The following is a 16,378-nucleotide window of genomic DNA, read 5'->3' as shown; positions in this document are numbered from 1 at the left end:
CTGTGTGTGCGCGCGCACTTGGCGGACTGTGTATTTAGCATGTGTGTATGTATTGCATTAGTTAAAGATACTAATAAATATAAGCTTCATTTATCTATTTATATCATTATTTAAAATTTGTATAATTGAGTGGTTTTTCTTTTAAAACAAAAGTTAATTCGTTCGGACAACTGAACGAGTTGTTTTTTTCTAAACTTAAACCTCAGTATTTAGGTTTAATTGCAGTGTTGGCACTTTGAGGGGAAAAAGTTGGCATTTATTGCGGTTTGGGCTCTCTGGCTCAAAAAGGTTCACCATCACTGCCCTAGGGTGTCTACTTTTCAAAAATATATGGTTTGATGGGGGTAAATTATATTGGCCGGCTTTTAAAATGTCCCAAATAGGATATGGGTGCATGATGACCAGCTGTGAAAATTCCAAGTTGGAAAACTGGAATGCGTACCCTCCAAATAAGGTCTTTAAGTCCCCAGAGAACCCAACACACCTGTACATGGGTGGTATCACTGTACTAAGGACATGTTGCTGCACACATATTGGGATGTTCTTTGGCAGTAACCCTTAACGTTCTCCGTACATGTATTCTTAAATTGCTATGTGTCAAACAAATCACCATTTTTTTTTTTTTTTGGCATAGATTGGTGGTAAAATGGTTGCATTAAAAGAGTCACAATACCCCAAGTTTAATACCTTGGGTTGTCGTCTTTTAAAAAATATATGTGAAGGGTTATTCAGGGATTCCTGACAGATATTGGTGTTACAATGTAACCTGCGTTAATTTTGAGGGAAAAAAATGGTTTGGAAATAGCAAAGTGCTGCGTGTACTTATTGCCCTATAACTTTCCAAAAACGGCTAATAACATGTGAACATTGGGTATTTCTAAACTCAGGAGAAAATTTAGAAACTATTTAGCATGGGTGTTTTTTAGTTGTTGTAGATGCGTAACAGATTTTGGGCGTCAAAGTTTAAAAAAGTGTGTTTTATGTTTTTAATTTTTTTTCATAATTTTCTAAAAAGATTTATATAGTAAATTATATATGATAAAAATAATGGTATCTTTAAAAAACGGTATATACTATGTGTGGGTACAGTAAATGAGTAAGAGGAAAATTACAGCTATACCGCAGAAATGTAAAAACAGCCCTGGTCCCAAATGGTAAGAAAATTGAAAAGCGGTCTGGTCACTAAGGGGTTAAAGGAAATCTGAAGGGTTAAAATTGCAAACATGTATGTTTGTATTGCTAATCAGTGTACCGGGAGTTTATGAACTTATTAGCAAAATATATTTTAGTTATTGATTTTTTTTTTTTTTTTTTTTTTCTGTTTGAAGACAAGGAGATAAATGTTCAAATAGTCCCTTCCCTTACAATTGTTAAAATGGTACTTGGACTCTGGCCCATACAAAATCTATTTCCTTGGGAATATATCCTCTTTACATGTGTCCTAGAGTTGTTTGTGTACTACTGTAGCACTTCATAATCCCTTCTTTACTGCTTTTGCATCTGCTGTAATTAAGAATTGCAAAGCCTTTAAACCTGTGCTGCTCTGTGTCAGGTTGTACAGAGGACTCAACCACACATGGGATTTCACAGAACAAACATAGTGTCATTAATATAACCGCTAAACGGATTGAAGGAATGGATCGACATGTCACAAGTTAGGTGACATTTTAAATCAAGGCAAATTGTTTAACACCCTTTGTAATTTTCATGCATCTGATCTGCCAGCTATAAAACATGATTACAAAAATGAATACAAAATAAATCCAACTCCAGCACTTCAGTTTTATTTAATCAGGAATCCTTATTGGGGAAAAAAGACAACAGATTTTCAGAAACAAGAATATTATTTAACAGTAGAATGTGTGTATATGTGTGTATGACACACTCTGAACCACATTACTTGGTGTTTTTTTGTTGATCGATAAATATATTTTGGGCTACTCATAAGTGATTTGTTATGATTTGCAACATAGTTTGAGTGTTCTCAACTCAATTTACAGGGAATTCAGTATGATGACATGGCACCACATGTAGACAGTGTAAACCAAGGACCTCCTTTTAGCCACTTATGTATTACCATCATAATTATTGTAAATGATCTGTGTAAACACAGAAAACTAATTTCATAAGAAAATCATGCTTTTAAAAATTGTGAGTGTATCACCCACAGATCTTACACTCAAGGACTTCAATTTCAGCTTGCATGGTGCAACGTTAAGCAGATGATCCACCAAACAAACTGCGTTACAAGGACGTTTAAAGTTCATATATAACTTTTTCATTTATTGTCAACGTTTGTTAGACTTCAGGACCTGAAGAAAGTTGGCTTAGTCTAACTGAAATGTTGATAGTAAACTCGAAGTTATATATGAACTTTAAAGGGATTCTTTAGTGCCAGGAAAACAAAGCGGGTTTCCTGGTACTATAGAATCCTACAGTGACCCTCTTCCTCGCATCCTACCTCCCTCAGCACAGAAGGGGTTTAAACCCCTTCAGTCACGGACCTGAATCCAGTGCCGATGTCCCTCGGCACTGGGTCAGGCTCCGCCCATGCTCCTACCCCACACTTCTACCCCACAGACAGCTGGAAGGGGAGACATAGTGCACATGCACGGCAATGGCCGCGTTCGCATTAGGATTTACCCATAGGAAAGCATTATTCATTGCTTTTCTATGTGGAAAAATCTGATGCTGGAAGACCTCATGCAGAGTGTAAGTCCAGTGCCAGTTAACGGACCATTTGTCCAGTTCAAACCAGGAAGCCCTCTATTGGCGGTCTGGTAGACAGCCACTTGAGGTGGAGTTAACCCTGTATAATAATTATTGCAGTTTCTCAATAACTGCAATAATTACTATTGCATGGTTAAGGGACATAGGACATTGCACCAAGACCACTTTAATGAGCTGAAGTAGTCTGTGTGCCTACAGTGTCCCTGGAGTGCAGTTTTCAACTTAAACCTGACATTTCATAAAGACACATCATAAAGTCATGCACAAATACATTCATTTATTCAAACATTCATATTGTTGGACAATCTGTGGGGTCTGTAAATAAAGGAGTCTCAAGTGCCTTGACAAAAATAAAAAAGTTGTAAAAACCTATTTTTCCGTCATTGCTTGTGACTATTTCTGAGCAAGTACTTAGTTGTGAGGTTTCTCTCTTACACTGTAGTGTGTGTGTGTGTATGTGGGAAAGTGTGGGAAACATGGTCAGCATGTATATGCTGTATACTTGTATTTACCATATTAATTATGATGACAGCGGGTTTTAAACAAAACAAAAAAACATACACCTGTTGATTATTATTTTTACTTGATTCTCTATCAGATATATTCTTATACTTCTTGTTAATATAGTGCCTCTATTAAGAAATGTCTTTTAAAAGGAAGATTTGAAGATAATTGTACTTTTTGTCCCATGAAACAACAACATATTAAATTCAATCTATGTTAATTTTATTTCTTTTATATACAGGTGCATATAGGACAAGTGGAAATAAAATGTCCAATAACAGAGTGCAATAAAAACCTGGATGAATCCACAATCGTGTACAGCCTGCCACGAGATGAAATACTCAAGTACAAGTACTTCCTGGAACTTAGCCGCATGGACTCCAGCACCAAACCCTGCCCTCAGTGCAAGCACTTTACCACCTTTAAGAGGAAAAGCCACATTCCAGCCTCAGCTAAATCAGACAACAGGTTCAAAGTGAGCATGTGCAAACGAGATTAGAGATCAGAAATATTGGAATGGTTTATTTTGGGGTTCAGCAGTGTTTCATTTTAATCCATTTGCCCTAGAAACAAGCTTAAACGTTTTAATTATAGACCAGAAATGATTTTAGCTCCGGTCTAGGTACCATCTTTCTAAACATTTCCTGACATGTGTTATCGCCATATGGGGGACGCATTACAGAGAACCGTTGTTTATTAATTATTATTGTGCAACCTCTATGAATTCCGTGGCCCCAAAGAAATATGGGGAGGTGCAATGTGAATGACAAACGCAACACAGATGGGGTGTGTATATGTATATACATATATGTTTTCATATTTGCACTATTGTAGTGGAACAGATTTATTTTTTTCTGCAAAATGGATCTGTAAAGACATTGACTAGATTTAATTAACGATTACAAAAGCTAGATTATTACAACAGTAAGCAGAACAATCTGTCTGCCAACTGCATAGTTGTAACCTTACCTTCCAGAATATGAAGGAAATTGCAGGTGAACATTACAGTGAATCTCCACTTGTTAAGCTAGATCTTCATTAAATCTCTCTAAATTGGAATGTAATGTTTTGTGTTTGTGGCAATTCATGTATTTAGCAAATTTGTGTTTTTTTGCTTTTTATTGTTTAACGAAGCAAATCATACCAATAGGCCTTTGCACAAGTACAATATTAGGGATCGATCGATATTGTTTTTTTTTTTTTTTAGAGCTGATACCGATAATCTGTGAACTTTCAGGCCGATAAGTTACCGATATTCTGTACATTTAACATTTTGAAAAAATAAATGCACAAAATATGACTCCTGTAAGTTTGCAAAAGCCCATTAAACCTGTACATTGGGGGGCACTGTTGTACTCGGGAGATGTTGCTGAACACATATTGGGGGTTTCTTTGTCAGTAACACATAAACGGAACTAAAAATCCATGCCTAAATTACAATGTGAGAGAAAAATAACACAAAAAAAAGACTATCTAAAAGTTTGACAAAGGCTGGTGGTAGAATTAGTGCATGGAAAGTGTTAAAATACCACCATTTGAAATACCCTTGGGTGTCTACTTTTCAAAAATATATGGTTTAATGGGAGTAAATTATATTGTCCGGCTTCAAAAATGTCCCAAATGGGACATGGGTGCATGATGACTTACTGTGAAAATTCCAAGTTGGAAAACTGGAATGCGCACCCTCCAAATAAGGTCTTTTAGCCCCCAGAGAACCTGACACACCTATACATGGATGGTATCCTGAGATTATGCTGAACACATATTGGGGTGTTCTTTGGCAGTAACCCTTAACGTTCTCAGTACATATATTCTTAAATTGCAATGTGTCTCAAAAAAATCACCAATTATTTTAATTTTTTTTTTTATTATTATTATTTGGCATAGATTGGTGGTAAAATGGCTGCTTAAAAAGATTCAAAATACCCCAGGTTTAATACCTTAGGTTGTCTTCTTTTAAAAAATATATACATGTGAAGGGTTATTGAGGGATTCCTGACAGATATCAGTGTTACAATGGAACTTGCGTTAATTTTGAAACAAATTTGGTTTGGAAATAGCAAAGTGCTACTTGTGCTTATAGCACTATAACTTTCCAAAAAGCTAAGAACATGCAAACATTGGGCATTTCTAAACTCAGGACAAAATTTAGAAACTATTTAGCACGGTGTGTTTTTTGGCAGTTGTAGATGCGCAACAGATTTTGGGGGTCAAAGTTCGAAAAAGTGTGTTTTTTTTTCATCATATTTTATAATTTTTTTATAGGAAATTATATTATATGATAAATATAATGGTACCTTTAGAAAGACCATTTAATGGCGAGAAAAACAGTTTATAATATGTGTGGTTACAGTAAATGAGTAAGAGGAAAATTACAGCTGTATCTGTATATTGTATTTTTGTAATAGTGTAACAATGCAATGTTTTGTGGACAAAGAACCAGGACATACTTAAAAACGAGAGACATCTCAATGCAGGGCTGGACTGGGAAAATTAGGCCCGGGCCTTTTTCAATCAGAGCGGCCCCCTAAGTAAGGGACGGGGCAGGAGAGGGTGTGTTTTGTCATCACTAATGACAAGCACGCCCCCTCTCAAAGTGAGCATGTTGGTTCAATGCGCAGAGCCCCGCTGAAGAGCTCTAGCATTAGAAAAAGGCCCTGTATTTGTTCTGCGCAGCGCAAGCAAATTTAATAACATGCTTGCACTGTGTTTGCTTTTAAATTGTCTCTGGTGTCTCCACAAGTGGGATACCAGAGGACAAAAGGGCTAGGAAAGTGTATGGTGCATGTGTTTGGAGCCTGCTTGTGGGATTGCGTGTGTGTAGAGTGTGGTATTATGTAAATAGGTAAATTTCATTTGTGTTTGTGGTGTAATGTGTGGCTAGGGGCAGTGTGTGTGTGTGTAGGAGATCTAGTTTGTAAAGGACTCAGAGTGTGTATAGGAGATTGTGTGTGTTTTTGTGTGTAGAGGATTAAGAGTGCATATAGGTTAAGGGATCTAGTGTGTATCTGGAGCGTAATGTGTGTAGTGGTGCTGTAGTGTGTGTGTGTGTGTGTGTGTGTATATATATATATATATATATATATATATATAGACGTATTGTATGTGTGAGGGGCGCAGTGTGTGTGTGTGTGAGGGGTGCAGTGTGTGTGTGTGTGTGTAAGAGGGGTGCAGTGTGAGCGTGTTTTTATCTGCCGTCACATTCTAGGTTTCTAATTTATTTTGTCTGTTAACTCACTGAGGGTTATTTTATTTATTTTATATATATATATATATATATATATATATATATATATATGTGTGTGTGGGCTGTGTGAGGGAGCAGTGTCTGTCTGAGGGTGCTGTGTGCGTCTGGGGGTGCTGCGTGTGTCTGAGGGTGCTGTGTTAGTGAGGGTGCTGCGTGCGTCTGGGGGTGCTGCGTGCGTCTGGGGGTGCTGTGTGAGTGAGGGTGCTGTGTGTGTGAGTGTGAATTAATTTTTTTATTTAAATATATTTTTTTATTAATATTTTTTTTTAAAAGTTATACTCCCCCTCCCTTCTTACCTTTATCCTGGGGGGAAGGGGGGAAGCCGTTCTGCCTGGGAGGGGGAGGGAGCCCTGCTTCCTTCCCTGGTGGTCCAGTGGTGAGAGTGAACTCTAGCCCCTGCAGGCTAGAGTTCACTCTCGCGAGATCTGATCGTATTAATTATACGAAAAAGAAAATCCTTTGGCAACGTTTATTACAGTGTTTATTCTTTAAACATAACTAATAGTTTGGGGTCCATGTTCTGTTGGCCTTGGTCCCCTTTGTTTGAACGAGGAACGTCATATTTGTCAGACTTCAGGCAACTGTACACAAACTTAAGAAACTGCAAAGTAATTTTTTTAGTATGCAGTTTCAGAATAGATTGGTAAATTAAAGCTATCCAGTGATATCCAGTAACTTAATTAAACTGTCCATTATGGTGAATAGGTAATTGAATTGTGAAATGTAGATTAAAGCAGGGGTCAACACTTTCACAGCCTTTGGCAAAAGTTTAGCCCTGGAGGGTATACAATGCATTGTAAAGACAAGTAACTTTTCATAGGACTACCTATTTTAATCCTTGAATAAAAGAATGTGATATTTTACAATCTTATTCATTTGCTACAATTCAATATTAAACTAAGAAACACCTAGACCAGGGGTCTCCAAAAGATAGATCCCCAGATGTTTCAAAACTACTACATCTTCCATGATGCATTGTTCTTCTAAAGGCATGCAAAGTATTATAGTAGCTGTAGTTCTACAACATCTGTGGATCTACCTTTTGGGAACCTGTATCCTAGACGTTCCATTAAATTTCAAATGTGGAATGCACATTTTACTACTACATCTTATTTATTTAGAATCTACATATCATACATGTGAACATTTCCAAGTACACCCTGCAGAGTTATTTACTAAAATGTGATTTGTTTAGAATTCAAAGTGATTTTCTTTTTTTTTTTTTTTTTTTGCTTAAAGCCACAATTTGGCCTAAATTTTGGAATTCTCTTTGAATTCCGGATTATTTACCCTGTGTGTCTTGTTCTCCAAATTATTTATGAATCATCTTGAAAACACAGGGACATAACATAAAATTAACTGATAATACCAGCTGGTTATAGTTTTTAAACTTTTGAAATGTCCATATATTATTGTTTAATGCAAAGGTTCTGTTTTTATAAAATTAGAAACCGCTTTACTGACTTTCATTTATATTGCTGTATTTGATTTCTTTTGGACAGGTTCAGTGCCCGTCTTGCCAATTTATATGGTGTTTCAAGTGCCATTCTCCATGGCATGAAGGCATTAACTGTAAAGAGTACAAGAAAGGGGATAAATTGTTGCGTCACTGGGCCAGTGAGATAGAACATGGGCAGAGAAATGCCCAGAAATGTCCAAAATGCAAGGTAAGCTGAATCAATGGCTAGCAATGACCCGTAGCTATCTTTTTATCCCCTACGAGGTTTATTCTTCCAGTTCATTTTGTATGTTATAGAGTCTTATCTTGTAATTGCAACCAAATAATGTGCTTTACTCACCCCCCCCCCCCTTTTTGTCTATTTTAATATATATATTTTTTTTTTCAGACACCGCTTTACCTTTTTGCACCAATATGTTGCTCTCCCCTTTCCCCAAATAATTTCCCAATAACTTGAAAAATGTTATTTTTATAACGGAGTTAGAAATCCTATCTGCCCTCAATTAAACATAAAATATATATATTTTTTTTAAATCCTGTATCAAATGTACAACTGTAATTTCTTTAACTTTAAAAGGATGGATTCCTTGTTTATAACAAATTTATATGGAGTTTTGCCTCAATTTCAAATCAATAAAAAAATAAAAAAAAGATTTTTAAAACCCGGGGGTCTATCATTTTAACCCTTTAAGGACACATGACATGTGTGACATGTCATGATTCCCTTTTATTCCAGAAGTTTGGTCCTTAAGGGGTTAAAATAACATTTCCACAAGCTTGATTGTGGAAATATTATTTTAAAATGATAGACCCCTGGGTTTTAAAAATCAGTGATTTTTTTTTTATTGATTTGAAATAGTTTAAGAAGCACAATCTTGACACCGTAACTACTGCAGTTATGTTATAGTGGTTGTGGGTCAAGGAGTCTATGGGTGCAGTAATTCCTTTTTTATAAAAATGTTTTTAAGCATGATAATAAAATACGGTTCTGTCTGTACCTAAAGTCCAGTCCCTCTGTTGCCATTAAACTATTTATGCTATACATTGTTACATAATAAAATGTTCTCTGTGCCAGAGGCTGAACAGCTTCACTTATCGTTCAAAAAGCAAGTCTTTTGCTGTTCTGTGTATCTTGTGATTGCATTTATTGTTTTAAAGTAATAGTACATAACCATCTGTCTGACTGCATTGTCTGGCTGATCATTCTCAGAAAAAAATAGTAGGTAATATATCCTTTTTTTCTGGTCGGGTTTGCTCTTCACTAGCACGCCGGGCATAAAATGCTTGATTCTGTGTCTATCATTTTTCCCTGTCACCTTCACAAGTGTAATCCGGATCAGAAGTAGTATTACAGCAGTGGGTGAGAGGACAGAATGGAATATCCTGGATTGTGCAACAGCTGGACATTATGATCAAATGTTGCATGTAAGCTGATTGTAAGCATTATGTGGCATAGAAATGACTGATGTCACTGAAAGGGAAGTTGTTCTTTTTAGAAATCTAACCATTCCCACATGTAGAAGATGTGCTACTTTGCACTAATAATGAAATATGTCAAATATTTTTGCAGATTTTTTTCAATGTTTTGGCTTGAGATTTCTTTAGTTTTAGAAAGGTATACAATTAAGATAATCAGAAAGTAGTTATCTTTTTGTAGCAATTTTGATTAGAAGATGTATTGATCCAAAGCCATATGTGTGTAGGCAAAAAGATGTGCTGTTCTGGTACAAAGAAGCATGGCCCTCACTCTCCTCTGATTCTAATGATTGCTAAAAGTGTAGGTTAAATCGAAAAAGCCAGAAGCATACATGTTTTGTTTTTTGTTTGTTTGTTTGGTTGTTTTTTTGGTTGTTGTTTTTTTTTTTTAATATAACTCTTTAATGCTTGCCTGCTCACTAAACATGTTACTAATGTTTGCTTCCTCACTACATGTTTTAAGCATTTACATCTGCATTGATTTTAGACAAAAGGCAGTGGATTTGTAAGGGACCTTCTCACAATGGATCTCTATAGAGTTGTTGTTAATTGTGTCCGACACATATTTAGACCTTGGTTGACTTGTCTTAGAACTGAGTAGGACAGCACAATTCACAGGGATGTGAAATAAAGGTCAGTTATCACTGGGTTCTAGTACTGAGAAAGTGCTGTCATTGTGGAAGCACCATGTGAAGGTGGCAGACTGAGAATAATCAACTTACCGGAGTACTATATGAGTACTATATGAGACTTGAGTACTATATTTCTAACCACTAATTTATTATAGTGCGTGGTAGGGGTAGTGATGCTACCACACTATTTTACAGTAGTGCTACATCTCCTACATGCTGGTCCTGCAATTCCATAGGGTAAGAGGTAGAACATTCATTTTACTGCAGCCTTTTTTTTTTTTTTTTTTAAAAACATCATTACTTACTCCTTTCCGAGGACATTGTAGTACAACTGGTTTACAGCGAGTGAGCTCTAACTGCAAAATCAGTTGAATAGTATTTTACGAACTTCCTTATTTATCAGTCTTGAATATGAACTATGAACTGAACTTGGAGTCATACTCCCAGTTCCACATGATGTTCCGAGTTATGTTGGCAAATTGTTCTTGAAATTGTAAGTAGGTTTCTTGCATCTTGTGGAAAACAGATTTAATTTCTGTATGATGTGTTTCTGATATGTGGGTAAAGAGTGCTTTTGGGGGTGTTTGCGGAGTACTGTATTGTAATGTACCATGCTATTGTATTTAATGGTTGTATTCAGCCGGTCTCATAAGAAAGCATTATCAATGCTTTCCTATGGACGCTTGCGTGCTCTCACTGTGATTTTCACAGTGAGAATCACGCAAGCGCCTCTAGCGGCTGTCAGTGAGACAGCCACTAGAGGATTTGAGGGCTGGATTAACCCATTTATAAACATAGCAGTTTCTCTGAAACTGCTATGTTTATTTAAAAAATGGGTTAACCCTAGCTGGACCTGGCACCCAGACCACTGCATTAAGCTGAAATGGTCTGGGTGCCTAGAGTGGTCCTTTAAGCAAGCACTTGACTAAGCCAAGGCAATGGACGGCCTAAATACCTCACTGGGGTACACCCAGGGTTTCTATTTATAGAAACATTATATGGTATGATTTTAAATGACACTCTTGCCACCTTTGAAGAATCAATTTGGAACATAAATTCAATTTTTTTATATTAAACTATTTGGGAGGGTGTTTGTTTTTGTTTGTTTTTTTTAAATCTTTTTGTAAAAATGTCCTATTAATGTAAAATTTTATATATGGAGATATTTTTGAAAGGCATTTTTTTTAAAATTGATTATTTAAATCGATGACTTATCTTTGTATTCCCTGCCACTCCCCCACTCAATGTTCTATATTATAATTTCTGCCAGGAATTTTATCAATGCACCTAAAGCATATATTTGCTCAATAAATATGCTTCATATCTAAGGTCTAGATTAGTAAATCACTTCAATCTCAAATATAACTGATGACCATGTACTTAATATTTATATGTAAGACCCGTCACAATGTTTGTAGAGCTTACAGTTAAATCTTGTTTTGTCAGTAAAGACTCTGAACTTATTTATTGATTATTTTTTCACGGAAAAAAAATAAATCGCCAAAGAATTATTTAAAAAAAAAAAAATTGTAAAGGGGATAAAGTTTGAAATAATATTGCCTATATATAGAATTGTAAGGCATATTATATCTTTATATTAATTGTGACAAACTCCCCTTCACACATGAGTTTGCCATGAGCTCCTGGAGGAGCTTGCTTGCCAGCCTCCTGCCCACAGACTATGGGCCCTGCAGGGACTAGTTAACTGGCTTTGTTCGTGCCTTTTCTATATTCTGTTCGGGAACCGAGCAGGCGCTCGAACCATGGACCCCCGGGAGCTTGTTTAGCCTAATTGACAGTTTGCAACACGTTCCACCGCAGTGTTCTAATTGTTAGTCTGGGTGGCCGCTGTTCGGATGAACAACAACGAGCTGGCCAAAATCTTGTTCACATGAATGCAGGCAGCGGTGTTTGGTCATAGAGTTCATGGAACGGAAATCGGACACATAAACTCCCGAACACCGCTGGACTTCCATCATCGCCTGCGTTCAGTTCTATATGACCTAGAAGGGCACTGTTCGGTGGAAACAAGTTTCAGGGTAGAACTACGGATTCCGTTAGGTAGTTTGTTCGTTTTTAAACTACCGAACTTGACTGACCGTTAGCACTGATTTCTTGGAACTTTTTTGGGCATAAGACCATGTGCACGGTTGGTCAAAATGATGACTTCCAGGGAAATTCCGAACCCCTGAACTGATAAGTGATTTTTGGATATGTTGGTCACCAGGATTAGGGCTATCAGGGGATGTAACTTTTGTGAAGTTGTTATGTGTTTTAAAGGCATTTTGGTGTTTTTGTAATATTGTATGTTTTTCTGTGCCTGGAGATAATTGAGTTAGTTCAGTTCCTGACTCCATTATCTCTCAGGCACAGGGGAGGAGTTTGTAACTTGTAACTAGTCCCCTCTCAGGTCCAGAAGAGGGATTCTTCTGTTTGTGTGGGAGTGTCAGGGGCGTGCTTAACTGTATCTGACATTGTATAAAAGCAGGCCATCTAGCCCATATTAAAACATTCCAGCTTGTACTCCCAGAACTATGTGTTGTCTGGTTACTGGGAGGGGAAAGGGCTAATCACTAATTGCTGTTCCAGTGTGGAGTATTCAACGGGGAAAGTCCTTGTAAGGACTTGAGCTCCCAGGACTGAGTGTCGTCCAGTGCCTGCGGGTGGATAGAGAGAGTTTTCATTCGGCTCCAGGAGGGAGCGGTGAACCCCAGTCAAACCGCAGCGACTGTGAGCAGAAGCGCTGCGGTTTGTCCCCTGTTCCAGGTAGGAAGCGGTCCTTGGCGGAGGTACCCAGCCAGGGGTACAGGGAGCTCCGTGACATTGACATTTTAATTTGTTTGAAAGAGAAATACTCGAAGAAATAGAATAGCCAAGGGGAAAATATTAATAAGCATACTCAGTTCTATTTTTTTTTCTCCTCCTCTTTGCTCAATTGGTCCCCTTCAATTCCTTGGTATAACATTTCTTTCCATGAGAAATAATGCAAGTGATTTTTAAAAGTATACACGTTATTTAATGTGTCAGTTACTACTGGAAACTGTCAGTTTAATTTGTTACATTTAGGAAGAAGGGCTCTCCTATGAACAATTATTCATACTTTGTACTAACCAGACAGTTGTTTTTGTTTTGTTTTTTTACAGTTATACATTGTATTTTGCTTAAAGCAATACTCTATAGAATAGTTTTCTGTTTTTTCTTAAAGGACCACTATAGTGCCCTGAGGGTGCCCCCACCCTCAGGGTCCCACTCCCACCATGCTGAAGTGGGAGAAAGTGGTTAAACACTCACCTTTCTCCAGTGCCGGGCTCCCTCGGCACTGGGGGCTCTCCTCCTCCTTCCGACGTCATCGGCTGAATGTGCATGTGCGGCAAGAGCCGCGAGAATTCAGCCAGTCCATAGGAAAGCATTCTCAATGCTTTCCTATGGACGCTGGCGTCTTCTCACTGTGAAAATCACAGTGAGAAGCGCGGAAGCGCCTTTAGCGGCTGTCATTGAGACAGCCAATAGAGGCTGGATTAACCCATATGTAAACATAGCAGTTTCTCTGAAACTGCTATGTTTACAGCAGGCAGGGTTAATCCTAGATGGACCTGGCACACAGACCACTTAATTGAGCTGAAGTGGTCTGGGTGCCTATAGTGGTCCTTTAATATATCCTTTTGAGAGGGGCACGAAGAAGCTACCATATGTTAGCTATAAAACTCGTTACAGCATCTACTGTAAACACTCCAATTTTTGTCCAACAAAACTTTCCCATCCGTGCTGGACATTGTCCAATAAGAGACTTGCAGACAAATTTCTCATGCAAGAGACTGGCCTCTTATACAAATCTCCGTGAGCTGTATTACAGCTCATTTCGAAGTGTATGGAAGGCCAGTGCCACAAAATACAGAATTGTAGAGTTAGTCTGCTCATCTTGCTGATCATGCCTGCCCACCTGTCTGTCAACTCACACAAACTAATCACGTTTAACTGCAAATTCATTTTTTAACGAAATTTCTCATTTAAAGGGACACTATAAGCACCAAGACCACTTAATCTCATTGTGCAGGCCCCTATCCCTTTAATCCAAGCATTAGTTTTACAGAAACCACCTTTTTTTTTTACATTGCAGGTTTGACTGCCTCTAGTGGCTGTTTACAAGTCAGCCACTAGAGGCACTTTATCCAGTTTCACAGTTTCAGCATCTTAAAAATATCCGTAGGAAAACATTGATTCAATGCTTTCCTACAGGAAGTCCTATTGCGCGCAGCACTCACGTGCATTAGGTTCCCCCTCAAGCTTACGTAGGAAGAAGCCAAGACGGAGCCAACGCCGAGGGACCTTAGCTTTGGAATAAGGTAAATGAGAAGAGGGATTTTTATTTTTAACCTTTTCATTGCTGTGGGGTGAGGAAGACCCTATAGTGCTAGAAATACAGCGTTGTATTTCTAACGCTATAGTGTTTCTTTAAGGCCAAAATAGCCAAACTGTAGCTATATTTGACTGTACTTTAATTTTGCTGTTTTACTTGAAATATTCACTTGGAAATTAGGCATTAAACCCTCTTGTTCAAGAACCAGGAAGACGTGGCAGAGGTGGTTTTCTAAAAACGATTGAAATTGCCACTTTTCTAAAATAAGCCTTCAGGGACAGATAGTATGATTAGTATACATTACATTGATTTTAACATTTCTTGAAATTTTGTTAGTGGTTTAATAGCTGCGCTAATTAATAATTTGTTGGGATTCTGCTGTGAATATTCACAATGTTTATAACCACTTGTTAATCTGAATAGGCTATGGAGCATCCTCTGCTGGTTATTATGTTCTGTGCAGAATTAGTTGTTAAATTCTTATGCTTTCATTTATAATTTTGGCTGTTTAAATACTTGGATGACTTTCTTCTGAAATAAACCCACCAAATGACTCATAACATTGTGGTACCCAGCCCACTCAGTGATTAAAATCAAGCTGCTTCCTGGAAATATGTGCCTTTTATCTTAACTAGATAGGGATAAAAGAATGTCAGATTGTAGATGTATGAAAAATGTGCCAATAATACATAATGTGTGTTGACGTCTTGTCACTATTTAACCCCTTAAGGACCAAACTTCTGGAATAAAAGGGAATCATTACATGTCACACATGTCATGTGTCCTTAAGGGGTTAAAGGGATATCCTCTGATTCCTAATATGCATCCATGATCTATTTATTTATTTATTTATTTTTATTAGACTTCTTATGTATTCTGCTTACACTGGATGTGATATTGATGTAATATAATTCCTATTTGTAGAATATTGCATATTCTATTCACATTAGTTATGGGTGTCGGGATTGAGCATAAGTAACAGATGGTATCAATAGCTCATATGGCTTTCTTTGTCTGAGGATTTCGTTATAAATAGAAAGATTTGCCTAATAAAAATCTATAAGAGAAGGAACTTGAGAGAAATGTACAGAAAGGAAAATCAAAAGGATAGTTCCGTATGACAGGTTGACAATATAATGAAACAAGAAAAAAAGAACTGTGACAGTAGTCACAATCACTGGGAGCAGAAGACAGACACTTTGCATAGGTCCCTGAATTCTTCTTATGTTTTGGTCACCCTGTGCCCAGTATAGGTGCAGAGTGTGCATCATGTAACTATTGTAAAATGTTTTGTATGCTCTCCTGTCCTGCTGTTTCTCTCAACCAACTAGGTGGATTTGGCCGTGGAGCATGTACAGCGCCATCTGTTGGTTGTGAGGATTTTGAAACTGCTATACGCACTACCCCCCCTTAATAGCCTTAATTCCTCTTTGAAGCTGGGAACCACACAGAGGTCAGATGACAGAAGGGGTAATGTAAATTGCATAGGAATGTGAAAAGGGAAAGATGGATCCTGTGATTAATCAAAGGGCTGCAAGGTGTGAGAATCTACACTTGAAAAGCCTGAATGTCTGGCTTCAGCCATATGGTCTGTACTTCTTAAGGGGACACTATAGGCACCAAATCAACTTTAGCTTAATTAAGCAGTTTTGGTGTATAGATCATGACCCTGCAGTCTCACTGCTCAATTCACTTTCATTCAGGAGTTAAATCACATTTGTTTCTGTTTATGCATCCACAGCCACACCTCCTCTGGATGTGAATGACACAGCCTGCATGAAAACAAAATGGCTTCATTTTTAATCAGATGTAATTTACTATAAAACTTTTTATCTCCTGCTTTGTAAAATTAACTTTAATTACATACAGGAGGCTCATGCAGGTCTAGCAAGCTATTAACAGTGCATACGATATTCTAAATTAGACCTTATTTGCAATAAAGGAAGTGCAAACATTAGATGACTCTTACAGGA

The 16,378-nt window shown here is 37.5% G+C and overlaps 1 protein-coding gene across 2 annotated transcripts in view; it reads left to right on the top strand.

The window, feature by feature from the left end:
- The window catches only part of RNF217 (ring finger protein 217), a 108,124-nt gene that overhangs the window by 56,964 nt on the left and 34,782 nt on the right, over positions 1–16,378 (top strand). For both annotated transcript variants that reach the window (XR_010086612.1, XM_063443186.1), the window contains exons 2-3: positions 3,476–3,709; positions 7,984–8,148. Coding sequence is in view for 1 of the 2 variants with exons in the window: in XM_063443186.1 (XP_063299256.1) it covers positions 3,476–3,709; positions 7,984–8,148 (399 nt within the window). In the remaining variant the exon portion in view is untranslated. The remainder of the gene's footprint in view (positions 1–3,475; positions 3,710–7,983; positions 8,149–16,378) is intronic.

The sequence above is a fragment of the Pelobates fuscus genome, chromosome 2 (genome assembly GCF_036172605.1).
Source record: "Pelobates fuscus isolate aPelFus1 chromosome 2, aPelFus1.pri, whole genome shotgun sequence".
Lineage (NCBI taxonomy): Eukaryota > Metazoa > Chordata > Amphibia > Anura > Pelobatidae > Pelobates > Pelobates fuscus.
Note: the sequence above shows the minus strand (reverse complement) of the source record. Positions and strands in the feature narration are given on the sequence as shown.